Source organism: Lepisma saccharinum, chromosome 1, assembly GCF_977018435.1.
Source record: "Lepisma saccharinum chromosome 1, izLepSacc3.1, whole genome shotgun sequence".
Taxonomy (NCBI): Eukaryota; Metazoa; Arthropoda; class Insecta; order Zygentoma; family Lepismatidae; genus Lepisma; species Lepisma saccharinum.
In genome coordinates this window covers 81,241,720-81,260,653 of record NC_139229.1, presented here as the reverse complement: position 1 = coordinate 81,260,653, position 18,934 = coordinate 81,241,720, and the positions used below count along the sequence as shown (strand labels likewise).

General features: G+C 41.6%; 1 protein-coding gene across 2 annotated transcripts in view; it reads left to right on the top strand.

Moving 5' to 3' along the window:
- The window catches only part of LOC145996950 (uncharacterized), a 250,359-nt gene that overhangs the window by 81,542 nt on the left and 149,883 nt on the right, over nucleotides 1-18,934 (top strand). Inside the window, exon 2 of one of the 2 annotated variants that reach the window (XM_083133539.1) lies at nucleotides 2,555-2,596. The exons of the other annotated variant lie outside the window; for it this stretch is intronic. Coding sequence (XP_082989665.1) covers nucleotides 2,555-2,596 — 42 coding nt within the window. The remainder of the gene's footprint in view (nucleotides 1-2,554; nucleotides 2,597-18,934) is intronic. 2 annotated transcript variants of the gene reach the window in all.

Below are 18,934 nucleotides of genomic sequence, written 5' to 3'. Positions count from 1 at the left end.
CAATCCAATCTTTTCCATCCTTACCGATTTCCTTTAGGTCCATCTCATTCTCAACGTAATCCCTCCATCTTCGTCTTGGTCTCCCTACAGGGGTCTTACCATCAGGTTTCCCAACAAGAATCCTGTACTCTTCTTTCCTCTCTCATTCGCTCATGTAAGTGTTCTTGATTTAATTATTCTAATAATATCTGGACATGAATACAAATTATGCAGTTCTATAATTATGTAACCTTCTCCACTCAACCTGTCTCCTCATCCCTTTTAGGTCCAAATATTTTTCTAATTATTATTTTTTTTTTTTAACTCTTAATTTAGTTTCCTCTTTTACTGTAAGGAACCAAGTTTCACAACATATACTACTACAGACATAATTACTGTTTTGTATATTTTAACTTTTAGTTTCTTAGATGTTATACGAGAAGATAAAAAGTTCATGAAAAGAAAAGTAACGCATTTCCTGAATTAAGTCTGCTTTTTATTTCCTCTTTAATATCATTTCATTTGTTGGTATTTCTCCTAAGAACTTGAATTTGGAAACTGGTTAAATTTTGATTATTACCTAACACTTGACGAAAGAAATGGGGATTCGGAAGAATTGAAGAGGAAGGCAAATGTGAGTATTAGAGGAAAGAGAATCGATCAAGTAGACAGCTTTAAATATATTGCATGCATCCTAAGCAGAGATATGAAATCCAGTCAAGAAATAAAAGTGAGAATAGCAATGGCGAAGGAAGCCTTCAATAGAATTATTTTCTGTGGGTCTATGAACAAAGAACTGAGGAAAAGACTAATGTAATGCTTTGTATGAAGTGTATCTCCATATGGTGCGGAAACATGGACACAGAGAAGAAGTGAGAAAAAGCGACTGGAAGCTCTGGAAATGTGGTTATGGAACGGAGGAATGGACAGAGAAAGTGATAGTTGTGGAAAAGAGATCAATGCTGGAGAAAATCACGAAGAGAAAAGGAAATTGGTTGGGCCACTGGATGAGAATAAACTGTTTCCTAAGGGATGCTATTGAAGGAATGGTCGAGGGAAAAGATGCGGGAAAGAGGATTCCAAATGATTGACGACATCAAAATAAACTGGTCCCACGCTGCTACAAAGCGAAGGGCTGAAAGATCGAACAGCATGGAGGTTGCAAAGAAAAACCTGCCCCTGGGCAGAAAACAATGGATGAATGGACCTAACACTTGGTTTCGGCCTGTAAGCATATACGCGTTTTCTTTTTGCTAACTTTCTAACCTATCTCTTTATCTGCGTAGTAGGTAGGAAATAAAGATGTATGCCTGCCCTTGCCCCCCACCCCCCATGGACATGGTAACAAGTTGATTATTATCCTCACGCGCACATTCTTAGCTCTTAATTCAGATACCACAATGCCTAGCTTGCAGCAGCAGGGCCGGCTGTGGCATTGATCTTGAACCCTGCAGAGGACGTCCGCACGAATTTAGACGCAGTATATGGTCGTAATTCTCCCCCCAACCCCTTCACCCCCGGACGGCGACCGTAACATTCGGCGAGATTTGAAGTTGTGCCAAAAGAGGGGGTAACCGACGCACTCCACGGCGAATCCCAGCTGTATCATGTGGGTCACTTCCAGCACAAAGGAGGCCGATCGATAACTGCCTCCGAACGCTACTACGCACAAAATTTTCGTGGCCGAGGTCGGGCCTCAGCCGTGGCCGTGAAATTGGAAGATGGATTCAATTTTCAACATTCCTTTGGAGGCGGATGTCGCATTTACTGGTAAATTAGGCGTGCATTGCGTTTAAGAAAGATTGATGCAAAGTAAAGAAGGTTGGTCGCAATTGTGTTCCAGAAATTATTTTTTCAAAAGTCGCAGCGGAACAATTTTATTATAGGAACTAAAAATACAATCGTGGATTGGATTGCTTGTATTTGAGCTGGCTTTTGTGTTGAAGTTGTTAGCGAAGTAGAGGTAAAGACTCCCCGTGAAGGCATATGGGGTGATGGGGAGGTATAGAGCTCCACATATTCTTGATCTCTGCCATAGCTGGGATCAGCATCACGGCCGGGATTTGATCCCGGGTTATCCGCGTGGTAAGCAAATGCTAAATCAACTGAGCTACCGCAGATCTTTGTTGTTGGTGGAGTAAATAGTGTACAAACATCCATCCACGTTTTCACCATAATTGGAACTTAGACAGTACGCTAGAAAGGGTAGGTTTTGAAGGTAAATATCTGAGAAAAGACTTGGTGCTCGTCTGTATTGCTTGTGTAATGTCTTTTACCTGGTCATTGTGGAATTTTCCCTTCCAATTGTGTTCACACACGTGTGTGTGTGTGTGTGTGACTGTATATACACACAAAATGATTGATTGTTTTTATTTTCCTAATGAATGATGAAGGGACACTCGCAAAGAACACTCATTTTCGGTTGCGAGATTGAAAGTCGGCCACAGGGCTTGTTACCCCTACCTAATGCCATTCTCTACACTCTCTACACCAATACTATTTTCAATTGACTTGTTATTGTTGTAAACCTTCCCTGCTGTGCGGTACTAACGAAATTCCTTTTCTCCCTTTGCAGGACCAAGATACCCATCGGAGGAAGTCGTGGAGCTTGGAGAAGGTAAGAATTTTGACATTTACCCTAGTAATTATGCATCCGCGTCGCGCACGAAAGTAAGTTTGGTTGCGTTCGGTCAAAGTCACGACTGTAGAAGATAATGAAGCGTCAACCATCATCGCTTGATATTTTCAGTTTCTCTCAGTTTTAATCGTGACGACTCAGAATGCTGAATTGGACACCAGAGAGGAACCGCCGTCGTCTATTCGGTAGGGCGTCTGGCTGCAACTCGGGAGACCCAGGGTGGGTGATCTTAGTTGAGCGTAAGGTACCGCGTCACAAAGACAGTGTGTGGGGGGGAGGAAGTGTTGACACGCCCCACACATTATCCGACAAAGGGAATTTTGGAGAATGTGTGTGGCCGTGTCAACAACTCCCCCCCCCCACACACACACTGTCTTTGTAACGCGGTGCAAGGAACCATCCAAGTTTTTCCTATAATTGAAGCCTAGGAGAGTCGCCTTCGTACGCTAACCAATCTACCACGGAGGCTGGCACATCTGATTTATGATTATCTTAAAAACCTCAAATACCATGATACAGCTCCCTATGGCGCCAGGATTCCCATGTCCAAGGGTGTTCTTTGCAAGTGTCCCTTCATCAATTTCATCATATCACTCATCCTCATCTTCGCTATTAACCAAATGTGGTAGAAAAGCGAAGTTAAATAAACGAAATCAATCAATCAAACCTTACACATGATTCTGGGTTTTCCCCGATGGTAACGTCACCGCCTTGTAATCGAGGGGTCGATACCTGGTGGAGGCACATTTCTCAGTGGTTCGGATCCCACTTTAAACTGTAGGTCCAGTACCAATTAGCCTTTCTGTGCATAAAGTGGACTTAAAACAACAATTCAACATGATTCTGGATGTAGATAGCAACAGTGGCTTGTAGATCTACCTGAGGGCTTTCACTACATACCCAACAAACAGCTCCTTACCACCCTAAAACTTTTTCGCAAAGTCCCAATTTACGGCCATTTCAGATCTAAACTTACCATACACCCCCTCCCCCAAGTACGAACTTACACTCCCAGGTATAAAATTCTGGATAAACCCTTATCTACCTTGACCACTTTTTTAAAACAAATTATTTAGAATGATGACATCAGCACCAGGTATTGCGGTTTCTGTGTAGGAATAACGCATCTAGTCTCTTGATAAAGACATTTCAGGTCTCGGACGTTTGAAACCTGCTCACTCTCTCCTGCGTGGGAGGTAGCTGGAACAATGTTCCTTTCAATATCACGTAAACATACACATCCATACGAAGACATTCATAAGGACTACTTGTCTGGTTGTGTAAACAGGCTCCTCCAAGGTCCGTCCACTTCAGGACTAACTCGAGGCGCTGACGAGCCAAAACTCGGTTTGACGTCAGAGCCAAAGTCAATAATGCAAAGTGAACAAGTGGTTTCGAATGCCTTAGGATGGTCGTGGCTGGATCCGCCACCCTCTTGACGGCGCTTTCTAAGTTCTGCATCCGACAGAGACATCTGAGGATGATTAGTCACTTCAGTGTGTCCCCATCTTCCGCGTCTAATTTGGCTAGTTGAGGAGGCCGCAGCAACTTTGGGGAAAAGAAGGTTTTCGTGGGAAGCTAGCTCTTCTTGCAGATGTGCTAGGCGAACCTTTGGCCGGCGCCAGCGAAATTTCCTCCTCTTATTTTAAAATAAGAAAAATTGCATATGCTTAATTCCTTCCGGGGGTGTACAGTCGGAGAAAGAATTACCTGGGCCACGGGACCTAGAATTTTGTAACGTCTTAAAGCCTGTTGTTTATGCAACCCAAATAACAAATTATTCGCTTAAGTTTGTCTGGTGGATCTGAGTTCTCGGGAAGGATTGAGCATTGATAGCATGAATCACATGACTCATGCCCCAGCAACAACAAACAACAGCTGGGTGCTACGTGGCCTCAAGAAGAACATTTGAGCAACTGGTTTCTTAACAAGATCTACTCGTAAGAAAATATTTTTCGAGTGATACTGGTCATTGTCAAGAAGGTTCACTGAAATGATGGTTCTCATCACAGGCCACATGCCACACGCTAATGGTTTAAGTCCAGTTTATGCACTGGACCTACAGATTAAAGTGGGATCCGAACCAAATGTTCCTCTATCTGGTATTGAATTTGGAAGCCTTTGATTACATGTCGAAGACGTTACCACTACGCCATCGGATAGGCAATGGAACGCCTTGAGAAAGAGACGAGTGAAACCATATTTGACGTAAATTTTAAAAATAACACAATATAATGTGGTCACAGTTTCGAACCGTAGGAGAGGCATATATATTTTTTGTCCCATCGTCCATTTCACGAGTTTATAATTCTTCCTCACCGACACGATTAACACGAGTGGTAGAAGATAAGCGAAGTAAAATAACTGAAACAGAAATAAAAGGAAGAAACGAAACAAATTTTATCCATAATATTCTGCAGTCACTTCAGTCGTGTTCAAGGAATCCTACCTTTAAAGAGAGCCGTGGTCTCTAACTTGTCTTTTCCCCTTCCTTTGTGCTCTCGATTCCCTCTGTCACGATTGGTCTAAAACTAATTAATGCGACGTTAATTAAACAATCCAAACAACGAAACAATGCACAATCAACTGCTCAACATTCCAATTTTTTTCGAATCGGAAAACAATTGAGATGCAGGAAAATGAAGCAAGAAGCAATAATAAACTGGGAATTTGGTACGATATACAATTAAATCGGTGAAGATGTTCCATTTGATTGGATTTTTGTTATTTAGTGTCGCTATTCTTTCACTTTTGGCAAATAGCGACGATGAAGATGACTAATGAGTGATGATATGATGACATTGATTAGCGGACACTCACCAAGAACACCCATGGCCAAGCCGAGATTCGAACCAGGGGCCCATGCTGTCGTAGCGCGCTGTGCTAATCACTCCGCCACGGAGGTTGGTTAGGAGTGGACATTATCAATTGGGATCAATCAATGGAATGACTAGACATAGTATATTATTAATATATTCATATAATAATATCACGTCATATTATAGTCGGTAACGCGTCTGACTACCATGATCAAGGTCCCGGGTTCGATCCCCGGCCGGTTCAAATCCGGGAACTTTTCTAACGTTGGAAGCGGCTCCGGCGCCTACCCAGCGTCGAATAACATGGGTACCTGGGGGAAACCCTGGGGGGTAAAGGCGGTCAGGGGCGTGATGCTGATCACATCACCCCCACTCACGACCGGATCAAGAAAGTGTGTGGCGTTACCCCCACACCCCCTATACGCCTCCATGGCGTGGTGCTATGCACAGGGGAGCACTTTACTTTTCTTCTTTTTTATTATTCGGCACGAAGTAACATCATAGACATTCAATCTTTCATTATTGCTTTCACCTATTTCTTCGACTTCAGGTTAATAACATCAATAAGATAAATTATGAAACAAATGATAATGAATGTTGGATATTGGCAGTTATTTCGAATTACCTGACACAAGCAACATTAAGCCGACTCGGTGGGCAAGCTCATTAAGTGGTCAACCTTCCATCTCGTCACCAAAGTTCCCGGATTTGAGTATCGTCCTTGACACAGGTGTTTGAGAATTTCGTCAGTAATTTCATGTAATGGTTACTCGTCCGCGACTAGGAAGAAAAGTGATGTTACGTAACAAAACTAATAAAAATAAACATGATCGAAGAGTATCTCTCACGAAATCTCCTATAAAACCGGGATATATGAAATATATGTAACTTCACATACTTTTTCGATTTCTATATTTAACTAGCCGAGACCGAGAACGGAAGAGCAATTTTCAATTCGAGAAACCGAGAGACGGAGACACTGTAAAGTCTTGTTTCTTTCTTGACATCTTCCTAATTGAGTTGTTGTTCTGTTCCTTATTGGCTTTGTATTGGCAATTATTGTCATTATTCTTCCCCTGTAGGTAAACCATAACGACGATTTATGATGAAATAGAGCAGATAAAAGGGCAAGAACAAGAAAGTCATGCCTGCCCGGGACTTCAACCCAGAACCTTACGTAACGAGATTTGAAATTCTGGAGAAGGCATCTGTGTTTCGCTTGGCTTTCTCTTTCCTCAACTTCTGTTATTTTATCATGCACGTATAATTAAAATGGATCTGAGAAAATACGTTGCGATCCATAATTGTGTTGGTTAGATGCTATAAATGTGAACTCCAACATGGAATAAATTATTCCCTTTTGTATGTGGTTGAACATGAAATTTTCTTACACTGTGACAATTTCTTTTTTAGTTTTTCTGCACAGATAAGCTAATCTGGACTGGACCTTCAGTTTAAAATAACATACAAACTACTACGTGCATCCACCGTGTATCGAACCCGAGATCCCTAGATTATAAGGTGACGACGTTATCATTACGCCATCGAGGAGGCCCCGTGAGAAAATATTATTCACTCGATCTATGCAATAATTTATTTAAACATTTACATTTTCGTTTTCTTCTTTTTTTTGTTAAGTACTCTTCTACGACTCCTATTTTGTCTTGGAATTTCTTCTTGTTTCAGGAAAAAAATAATACATGCAGGCTGTATACTCCCCCCCCCCCCCATACAAATAGATAGAAAGCTCACTCTCGAGAATTAATTTATAAATAACGTAACCATTAGGAAACAATTCGAACGTTAACTGACCTAACTGCAGATGAAACAATACTTACAGACGCTAACGAAATATCTATTCTTGTATAAGCTCACAGGCAACAGGTATCTGGTGAGTCATTCACTCTTGCTAACTACGAGCGAAGGTCACGGAACCAAAGGGTGGCAAACAGGCGTCTGCTCTACGAAACTAGGGTTAGCAGACGAGGCCCGTGTTCCTGTTATCAATGACGTACGAAATAAGGAGGAACACAGCTTTCATATCAAACTAACCTGTGTTTTGGTCCCGCCATTGCATGTAAAACACTTTCTCATCGTGTCCTTGAAGGCCTACGTAAAGGCTTCTCTGCAAGAAAGATATCTTACCATTGAGGGGAGGAAAAGTGTGTGTGTGTGTATCGAGGTCCTTCAACTTTCGTATTCTTCTTCATTACAGAACGCGTGCTGTATCGTCGATTTAATCTAATCTAGCCGTTCTAGGTTCTGTTTCTGTTCGGTAATTTCACATTGTCTTCCTGCTTATGTTATTCGCGACGAAGCTTCTGCTGGTTTCGATAATCTGGACGATAACGGGATTGTGTTGGTTGGTTGATTTGGTGTCTTAAATCCACTTTATGCACAGTAAGACTAATCGGGAATGCACCTACAGTTTAAAATGGTATCCGAACCACTATGTGCCTACACATTACTTTGCTGCTAGATATTTGCATGATAAGATGTAGGAAGTGCAACATTTTCAGTGTGTGGAATTAAGATTTATTTCTGATCCGAAGAATCGGAGAATGGTGTAGTGAGAAAAGTATCACCTCACATGTTTGAATTATAGCCCCCCCCCCACACACACACAGGATATCGGCCGTGGTTTTTATAACGAAATATAACATGGATGAATTGTGTCAAGCAAAACTGGAGCCTATTCACATCCCTACGGAACTTGGAAGAAAGTCCACGTAGAAGTTGGAAATTTCTGTTCCGACAAAATCGGGACGTATAAAAAATGAAAAAGCAAAGTGCTACCTTGTGCTTTACAGCAAGCCATGAAGGCGTGTAGAGGGTGCGGAGTTAGGGTCCCACACTTTCTTGTTACGGACGAAGGTGGGGATAATTTGATCAGCACCACGCCCCTGGCCGCCTTTACCCCCCTCCCCAAGTTTCCTGGAGGTACCCACTTTATACGACGCTGGGTGGGCGCCGGAGCAACTTGAACAGGTGGACAAAATTCCAATTCTCCCCAGTCGGAGATCGAACTCAGATCTCTCGCATGGCAATCAAACTCCCTAACGACCGAGCCACCGCGGCACAAATAGTATAGTAGCCTTTGTAATTAAGGCAAGAATTATTTTAGCGTTTCGTTAAACGGTTTTAGGGGAATCATTTTCGGACATCGGCTATAAATCTTGTCGGTTCTGCGACCTGGCTTGAAAAAAGTCGATTTTATGACGAACAACATTCCACCTGATGTCACGTGACTTTCCTTCATTTCCTGTGTCTGTTGGCTATTGCATGAAAGACGAGTTGCTCCTTGAGACAGACAGAATCACCCGATCACCTAAAGGTGCAATGTGTGTTGCCTACCTTTCCGGCATTATTTACTGCCATTAAAGTCTTATGGGGAAGAACTTTTTTCCACCACTGTACGTGGGGGGGGGGGTGCAGGTGGTAAGACACTCAAAAGTCCAACTGCAAAGTTGCAGGCCAACGAGGCTCTGGCGTCTGGACCTACTCCTGGCCGTGGAGTAGTTGTTTAGAGCAACGGATTTGTAGTATACAAAAATCACAGGTTTGTCATAGGTTCGGTTCCCACCACCTGCAAATGAAATTTCACCTGAAGACTAGAGAAGAGGTGCTTTCTCTAGACGTAGTGTTACAATAAGTATACCTAGTTTAAAACACTAGACCAGGGGTTTCCAAACTTTTTCGTTTCACCGCGCCCTTAGTGTGTCAAGATTTTCCGCGGCCCTCAAGTCAGTATGTCCTATCTAACACTTGCAACGCTCAGGTAGTGTGGTTAGGTTGCCTGCCTTAAGTTAAAAAATACACATATTTCAAATTCAGAAACACTCGTATGTACTCACGCATATGCATGTATATTTTGTGCAAAAAAAAGTACTAAACAAGCACATATTTCGAACAATCCTATCATTTCAGTGATAATATTGGAACATTTCGCGGCGCCTTTATAAGCCCCAGGGTGCCGCGGCACACACTTTGGGAATCACTGCACTAGACAATGGATGATGTCCAATTAACATCGCGTACTAATTCTCTCTCTGTATAAATCATTATAAAATTAGACACAAATTGTTTATTTGTAAGCCAAATAATTAGAGAAATTACTTTGTCATAATGTCAGGTGTCCCGGGTTCGAATGCCGGCCTAGGCATGGGTGTTCTTCGGGAGTGTCCCTTCATCAATTTCATCATATCATCTTAGCGATTAGCAAAAGTGGCAGAAAAGCCAAGTAAAATAAACGAAATCAAATCAAAATATTGTAATTACGTTATCTTTAAGAAAGGATAAGAAATTACAAGTGAAATTCAAGATGGGGAGGAGGCAAACGTCAGATTTTCTACCCCGCAATAATGTGCTGTTCCTTGAAATCCACGAGCCCCTGACGATTGAGGGGGAGGAGGGAGCTTAATCTCCGATTTCCAGCTGAGCCAACCCAATTCCAGGCCTTCATTTCCTCCACCGGGCGACTAACGTAGCGCACGGGAGGTCTCTCTGGCGCGGATGGCCGCCGATTTATGTACGGCTGTCTGCGATCGACTTTAGCGGGGAAGGACTTAACGGATTGCTTTCCTCGGCTCGGAACAGTTCCCGGGAAATGGCATTCTTTGAAAACAAATATCACAAGCCAGCTTATTTTGTCTTCGAATGCTTGCCTTGGAATTGTGGTCCTTGAAAGTTACCGCCTTAGTTTGGTAAATTTATTTTGTAAACCTTGTAAGGGTGGAAACTAGCATCTGGTTTCAAATTTGTAACTGTGGCAGTGGTTTGTGGGTACATCTACGTCAAATATAGAATATTATCAAGGGCGCCCGCTGCCCCACCCCCTCACAGGATATGTGGAAAAAGTTCATGGAATTGGAATGGTGAAATCGTAGCGATATTTTATTACAAATAATGTTTCTGTGATGTATAAGCTGTCAGTTACATCAATTAACTCCCATGTCCAACAATATAATGAGATAACGTTTTTATAGGAGACATTAGTATCATATTGTCTGCCTTAACTAGGGGTGTGCGGGACGGAAAATGTTTGGTCGGGACGGGATTGAGAAGGAAATATTAATAATCCTGGCGTAATTATCCATTTCCCGACAAATTTTAAATTTCCCGATACGGTGAAAATCTCAAATTGTCCACACTATTTCGCCTTCAAGTCAGTTTTTTTTTCATTTCTGGAATAAAAACTGTTCATTTCAAGAAATTTCAGACAATATAATAAACAACAATTAACCTCTCTTAAATAAGATCATTTGGAATTTCTGTGCTGTTTGCAATTACAAAAGTCCGGAAATTATTTCCCGAAATCAGGATCTGGCCTTGATAATTCACACCCCGTCATTTTGAGTCATTACTTTTGGGGCGGGGGGGGGGAGTACCCTTCATCACGTAAAATCATGGATCAGAGGTATCGTAAAGGACAGGTGTAGGATTGATATCTTGTGCTTTGTGAAAAAGTACAAAAGACATCAGCAAAGCTATAGATGTTTATGGAAAGGAAGCAAGATGAATCCAGTTTCTATCTAGATAGCAGACTGGAGTCTGAACTTGTGTACAGCGCCAATTGTATTGTCAATTCAATTTGAATTTTATATATACCAAAGTTAATGATGTTCTATGGCCATTTTAGTACCCAAGATGAGCTAGGGCTGGTTCATATGCTCCCGAAAGTCACGAGAACAATGCATATAAATGGCTTGTGGCACATGGATAAAGCCTCCCGTGTACAGCCTTCTATTGCGTCGTAGGCGGAACATTTTTAGCCTCACGCCACAGCCGCGGGAGGCAAGAGTGAAGATCCGACTTCCACCCCGTTGCGTGCTGGACCACCGTTACCTACGTCAGCACGAAGATATTTTTGGAGATAATTGCGGAACAAGAGGGGGTGGGAGGGAGTCCCTCTTCATCGCGTGATAAACCAACGATTGATGAGATCTTCTTCTCCTCCGGTGACCCGCTGACCTCTTACGCTGTCGATCGCTCGAGCTGATGCAGAAATAAAATATCGCACCTCGGAACGAAACGAGTTTAACCTATAGGCGAGGTCGGGAGACCTTTGAACTTTTCGTGGCTGCGGCACCAGTTTACTTCCACTTATCTCCTAAGAGCTGGCCAATTTGGGAAGATCCCGTGTTAACTCTCTTCCGCCTGATCCATTTTGCTAATGAAAAGAGATAAGTTTCTCATGAGGAGAGAGTGCCAACTTCTGAAATGTGCTTTTTGTGCTTAGGAAAAGGTGAGGTTGTCATTGTGGCGCGCTGTAAAGCCAAAGGTTCCAAGTTCGAACCAGGGTGCGAAATCCCGAGGGGACAGGGCAGGCATGTATTTAGAAATTTATTGGGGGGGGGGGAGTTCGAACCAAGTGTCCGGAAATTATATTATAAAGGTTTAAATTAAAATAATTATATTAAATAAAATAATACTAATTAATAAATATTAAATTACGATTGTATTGCTATTATTACATTAATATGTAAAAAAAAAACTGTGTAAGAATGGAGATATAAAAAGGACGTATTCATTATCGCTAAAATTTGTATGAAAGCAACTGCACTGTCAAGGAAATCAGCACCAAATAGATAAATAATTGAATATTCATTAAATAACAAGAGAGAATGTTAGATCCAGTTGACGAAAATTAATGTTTCAGATTAATATCTTTGGTGCTGTTATTCAAAGTTCGGCGGAAACAAATAACCTTCGATTATACAGCAAATGCTAAACCTCGTATATTTTCATTGTTTAGTGTTAGTACTTGGTAAGCCTTTCGGGTGAGGGGGGGCGTCCGGAACCTTGGGCTTCACCCCTAAATATGTCCTTGAAGTGTGTTAGGATAGTTTAGTGTCAAGCGTCTCGCAATAAAATAATTATGTTGTTGTTATGCAACAAAAGAGTCAATGTACTGCGTTAGTTTCTTGTTTAGACACACACACACAGATCAAATTAATGTTATATAAAAATATATTTACTGCCTTCAAATAAATTGATGCAAATAACCCTCGATTATACAACAAATGTTAAACAAACGCATAAAAAAAGAGAAAAACCTCGCCCCCAAAGGAGCTCGAGTCTAGCCGGATTTCCCCTCAGAATAAATCGAGTCTAGCCGGATTTCTCCCTTGGGGAAACCTCCATTTCATGCAGGCATGCTCTAGTAACGAACTTACCTACAGGATATCTGGTATCATGCTTCCTGGTTTATAGTCTTGTTAAAGAAAACTTTTACCAAGTTTCGAAATTAGAAAGAGTTGAAAAGACTACAAGGGTGTGAAGGGAAACTTCCGAGTAAAATCCCAGCAATCTGGGAAAGACCTCGGCCGCACCTTGAATTAGCATGAGTTTCATCTAGTGGGCTAGGAACCCCCACGTTAGAAGGGGGAGGAACTAATGGTTCAATCCTAGGAGAGAGAGTGCAGGTTCAGACCGAAGGCCATCAGGGTGTTTTCAATATTTTATTTTTGTACTTGGTAAGTCTTTCGGGAGCGGGGCCGGACACCTCTAAATACGTCCTTGGGACAGGGGGAATTCTCCCCCACCAATGATTTTGTCCTGGAATTCCCCTTCTCACCAAACTTTTACGGGAAGGAGAGTTTTTGTTCAAACAACAACAAACATAAACAGTTAGTTTTGGAGTCGAATATATTTTACTAGAATAATATTAAAAACACAAAAAACGGACAACAAAGAGCCTCATCTCTAAGGACACTGAACCCGGCAATCCCCAGAGCACAGAAATTAGTCAGACTTGTTATTTCTTCTCCATTTCTCATCGCCTTTCGTCAGCTACCACAAGGTATATAAATACATTAATAAAACACGTAATAGCATTTAAATGTGAATTTTATACAGGAAACTACTATCTTCTTAATGTATCTTTAATTTCTGCCCCTCCCCCCTTAGTCACGGAAATTATTGTTATAACATTAGTAGTAATCTTCAATTTGCAATCGATATTTTTTATCGAATTTTGAATGATGGACAGTCGATATAATGCATTGTATATTTTATAATATAATTTGATTATTTAATAATTGACACTTATTTAATGACATTATGTGTGTGTATGTTCCTTTATACACTGCATTTAAGCCTAACAATGAAAGCATTTAATCCGACGTCAGAAGACTAAATACAGGACTTATGCGATAAGCGAGACCCACCTACGACACCTGGGATGTGTGGCGCTACGTTAACCACTCCTCCATAGAGGCTGGCTTTGGCCGTTTCTTGTTCTGTGCGGAGACCACTACTCTTTCGATCCATTGTTTGAAAGATTTAACTAAATGATTTATTTTTAAAAAATTTCGAATGATTTCCACTTTTCTGGCCTTGCGTTTGTCAGTCAGCGAGATATCTCCTCAATGGTCAAGCACCTCTCGCTATCAAAGATTCTGGTTTCGCTTCCCATCTGGGCACAGACGTTCTCTTGTCTTTCCGCTTCACCAGTTCCTTCCCATTACCCATCTTCATCGTCGCAACTTTCATTAAGAAAATGTTTGCGCCGAGAAAAATCGTCACAAACTGTAAGTCCAGTTCTCAGTAAGTGCACTGTATGGACAGATAGGTTAATCGGGACTGGATTCTCAGCTTAAAGTGCGTCCACCGAGGATCGAACCCGGGACCTTTATTTAAAAGATGACAGCATTACATCATCTCCGTCAGGAAGGCCCGTAAGTTTAGCCCTAATTAACCTGTATGATCATAAGTACCCTTAATACAAACTTTTCAAAACGTCCCTTTTGTCACCATTGCGAATAGCTTTAAAAATGCAGAAAGCGATTCAGAGTGAGACCCGCTTTAGACAAAAGCATTTTCCTTGGCATTTTTTCTTAACATTTATGCCATGACCAAAATGTTACCTTGAGAAGTGAAAAATCTTATGACATTTTAGATACCATGGCATTTCTCAAGGATAGAATCTGTCCTATTTCCGTAGCATTTTTCGTAGCATAACCAACCAGAAGCGACCTCTAGGTCACGAGTGCAGATGTAATGGCGGCCGAGTGAGATGTAAACAACGTATCACTTCACATTTTTGAAAGCCGATAACTATTCAACCGAGAGGAATAATGTTTCCTATTAAAACGTATTAGGTACATATCAATGGCGCCGCTTAAATACATACTCTATAACGTATACAGTACACGTATGGAAGAATATTTTAGTAGTTTGAATTGTGAACACCGTGAGCTTACCATACATGGTGTAACTCAACGTGTCTGTAATCGCAAAATCTAACCGGAATGTTACGTGAAATGCTTCCGTGAAAACTACAGATTTTTGGAAGCATTTACATGGCAAAAGTGTTAAATGAAATGCTTGTCTAAAGCGGGCTTTGGACACATACAAGCGAGATTCGATATTATCTTGAAGCCATGAACACCCTCCATTGTTGCAAGCTGAGAACGACAGACCGACGTCAAATGCCGGACAGACTGTAATTTTTTTGACCTGTTTGACATCACGTATCCATCAGCCGTAAAGGAAGGGGCTTCTTGTAAGGGCAATCACGTGGTCTTATTTTAAAGAACGAGAGTCTTTTGTTCCTTCCCCGCCAGCATTTAATGCGACCCTCCCCCCTTTTTTTTAAGGAGTCCTAAGATCGACCACTCTTTGTGCTCGGCTTCCGACGATAATTGCCGCTAATGCGCTCCAATGGATACTCGAGGGTAATCTCCCTCCGCCCCTGAGGTTGTTCAGCCTTTGTCCACTGCTTGCTCAAGAGGGAGTAGTCCTTCGCCAACAAAAGAACGCGGCTGAAGTGTTAACATTACTCCAGGGGTAGAAAATGCTCACATTGTTTCGAGAAGGTATTTTTGTCCTTGAAAAATAGTTTCCCAAACTCAGAGCCGTTTGCGGTTTTAAGATAAATCACGTTCTCGCTTTTTTCTCGTCTAGTACGAGAATTGAGGGGATCAGAGCACAATTGCCGTGACTCCACACGAGTGTCTTGAGAATTAGTCCTATCTACAAACACAGTGGTGCCTTCTAGGACTGAAATGTTGATACTTCACAGTTCTATGTTTTACACGTAACTCCACATAAAAAGTGGAGTTACGATACTTGTGCTCTGAACCTCTCAATTGTGTTTCGTCCATGCCAGCTAGCGAAGGTCTCCTCCCGCCTTTTTTAAAGCTAAACTGTTTTTCAGAGAAAGTCCAAGGTAATGGGAGTTCGCCAGAGTCGTGAGATTTTGAAACTCAATAGAAGTAAATTGCAAAACTAAAAAAACTATATATTTTATCTTTGAAGGAAAATACGATAGTATTTGACAATTGACAAATTGAAGCAGCCGTTCAGTAGCCAAACTCAGTTTTCAGAATATGACGTCGGGAAAATTCCATTTTGCTCTAGACCAGGTAGTGGCAAGTAGAGAACTAACTGCACGAGACCACACGCTCAAGCGTACAAAATGGAGTATCGTTTTAAGCGTACACACACATCGCCTTGGTAGTTTTCATACATATTGGTAAGATAGACAAAATTACATTTTAACATGAAGATGATGACTATGTTCACTTAAGTTTAAATTTCACTCCATCTTTCACTTCACGATCCATATTTGAAGGCCAACTACTACCGAAAATTACATTTATACATGTAGCCTACTACTGAGCTTCGAGTGTATACCGCTCGCTTTGCCTGTTCGAGTTATTCACTCGAGCGAAGAAGTTGTCAATTCCGTATGCTATCTAGCGAATTATTTGGAATTCTCTCTGCAAAACTCTAGTGGGTTGAATTGTTGTTTTAAGTCCACTTTATGCACAGATAGGCTAATCGGAACTGGACCTACAGTTCAAAATGGGATCCGAACCGCTATGTGCCTTCACAGGATATCGAACCCGGGACCCCTTGATTACAAGGCGGCGACGGTACCACTGCGCCATCGGGGAGGCATAGAAGTCTGGGAAACGAACGTATGTTGCTGTGGCAATAAATCTTCGGGTTTAGGAATGGCAAGTGTTTATCACAAGTTGTTTAAGAATATGATTTATCCGGAGGAGTTGATCTTCGTAATTCTACATCACTTCACAGGTCAATTACCATCTCATTTCCTCCTCTTGATGGGATTTCTATTCGTGGTAACGATAGTCTAGGATCCTCTGAGACTGCCTTTATGGCAGTGACCCTCTGTTGCCGCGTTTACCTACGAAGGAACTCGCGGTCAAACATCCAATTAGACCTACCGCTTGGGCAAGAAGCGGCAACAATACAATCCCTCCTCCCAGAAGCAGGCAGCAGAGAAACCGGATTTTGTCAAAATAACCGTTCTGTGCTGTGAATGGACACCGGTTTGTACGGCGGCCGGAGAATAAGTGCACTTTTATAATGTCGCCTATAGACTGAGGGAAAGATGGGAATACTGGTGGGATAGACATTAGGGTGTATCGAAGAAAACTTTTTTTCGAAATGTTAAGGTGGCTAGTGGGGAAAAGTGGCCATTTGTGACCAAAAACACGTCTGATTTTTTTCAGATTTTTTGGAGGTCGTTTAGGTAACGCGCATCGACCTTGAAGTTTTGATAGTGATTTGGTTATGCAACATGCACAACAATTTCACAAAAATGTCATTATTTGGCTATTTCATGTGTTTTTTTCTGCATTATGGTCGTTTATTGTTTTGTTTATGGCAAATATGTTACATTCGTGCCTTAGGGGTGGTTTCCTATGCTGTTTACGTATGCTTTTGGTCAAAAATTGTCAATTTGAGGCTAAAAACTCCCACACCACTTGAGAGATCTGAATAATAGGGTCATTCAACAAAACGCATTCTTGGCCCATCCTGAAAATCTCCTGCAGGCTTTAATAACCGACAAAATCCCAGAAATAAGAAGTTTTGGTTTACAAAGAATTAAGAAAGCAAGAGGATTGAAAAAAGGTAAAAGAATTCGCACTTTTGTTTTACCAACCATCAATTTTAATGCAGACCAATACTATGACATGGTTGATTGGGCTTCATGCTCCCTCCACGAGCCTACGTTGGCCAATAAAATTACAAATGAAGAAGTAGATGACTACAATAAAAACAAAAATATAGCGGAAATTCAAGACTTCCCCTGCCACACACAAGGAGTGGAGCGACTTGTGAAAATTATCACAGAGGCTGCTTCTTCCGTTTTCGGCGCCAGCGCACGTGATGGCTACATCAAAGCGAAATTCGAATCTAGAGAACATATGCCGACATTTCGAAAAAAAAGTGACTATAAAGTTCAAGGAGAAAACTAGAAGAAAATCTTGGCCTGCCCCTTAGTAAAATTATGTTTGCCAACATCATTTGGGTGGGTGGAGCTCGCAGTTCAGCCACCTCCTCGTGGTGAGCTCTGGGTTATTTTCAAAGGATAATAAGCTATGAAAATAAGCGAAGCGCTGGACAGTAATTGAGGAACTGTTAGCAATTAGAAAGCCAAAATATTTTATTTAGTCTTTTATATCGGAAAACCTTCGAATAAAACACAGTCGAAACCAATTGGAAACCATCAATAGAAAAAATGGAGTTTTTAGCCTCAAATTGGCAATTTTTGACCAAAAGCATACGTAAACAGCATAGGAAACCACCCCTAAGGCACGAATGCAACATATTTGCCATAAACAAAACAATAAACGACCATAATGCAGAAAAAAACACATGAAATAGCCAAATAATGACATTTTTGTGAAATTGTTGTGCGTGTTGCATAACCAAATCACTATCAAAACTTCAAGGTCGATGCGCGCCACCTAAACTTCCACTTTTCCCCACTAGCCACCTTAACATTTCGAAAAAAAGTTTTTTTCGATACACCCTAATAGACATGTTGACTATCTGTGGAGAAACAACTTCTTTGTTGCATATTCGCTTCCTGGACTAGAACGTACTTTAGCCATGCAATTGATACATTTCAGATGTTAAAAAATGGTCAAACATATCTACCTTGTCTGTCCTGAAGATACGCCACCGGTCGCGTTTAAGCGAAGGAGCGTGAATTATGTGGAAGGGGCGTTGCATAATTGGGAGCGAGTCGTCGCTTGGAGCAACGGGCCGTTGCGAAGCGCATCACGCGTGAAGATTTAGCACCTATTTCATGTTGGTCGAATTCGTTTGGAACCGCGGCGTTCTGCGTCGAGGCGTCGCCGGGGGAGAGTCATTTATCACCTGGGTGAGCTTTCGAGTGAAGGCGGAAATTGAAATCGATCTTAAAATTGGAGGATTTCTCGTCGTTCTGTTTTCCTTCCACCCACGCTCGTCGTAATCTTCGCCTCACGATTGCAGCTGTCCCCCTTGGTAGAATAACGCCCGTGTCTTTTTTCTGAGGAAGTATATTTTGAGTACATGGTGTTGCCTTTGTACGGACTTGTTTATGTTAATTGCAACAGAGGGGACAATTGAGTAAACACAATGACAGCGAAGTGTCCTCACGCGAAATCAAGTCCAACAATAACAAAGAACCTCGACTTTACCAATTTTTTAGACTAACGTGGTGATTGATTGGTTTTAATGCATTATGGGCACA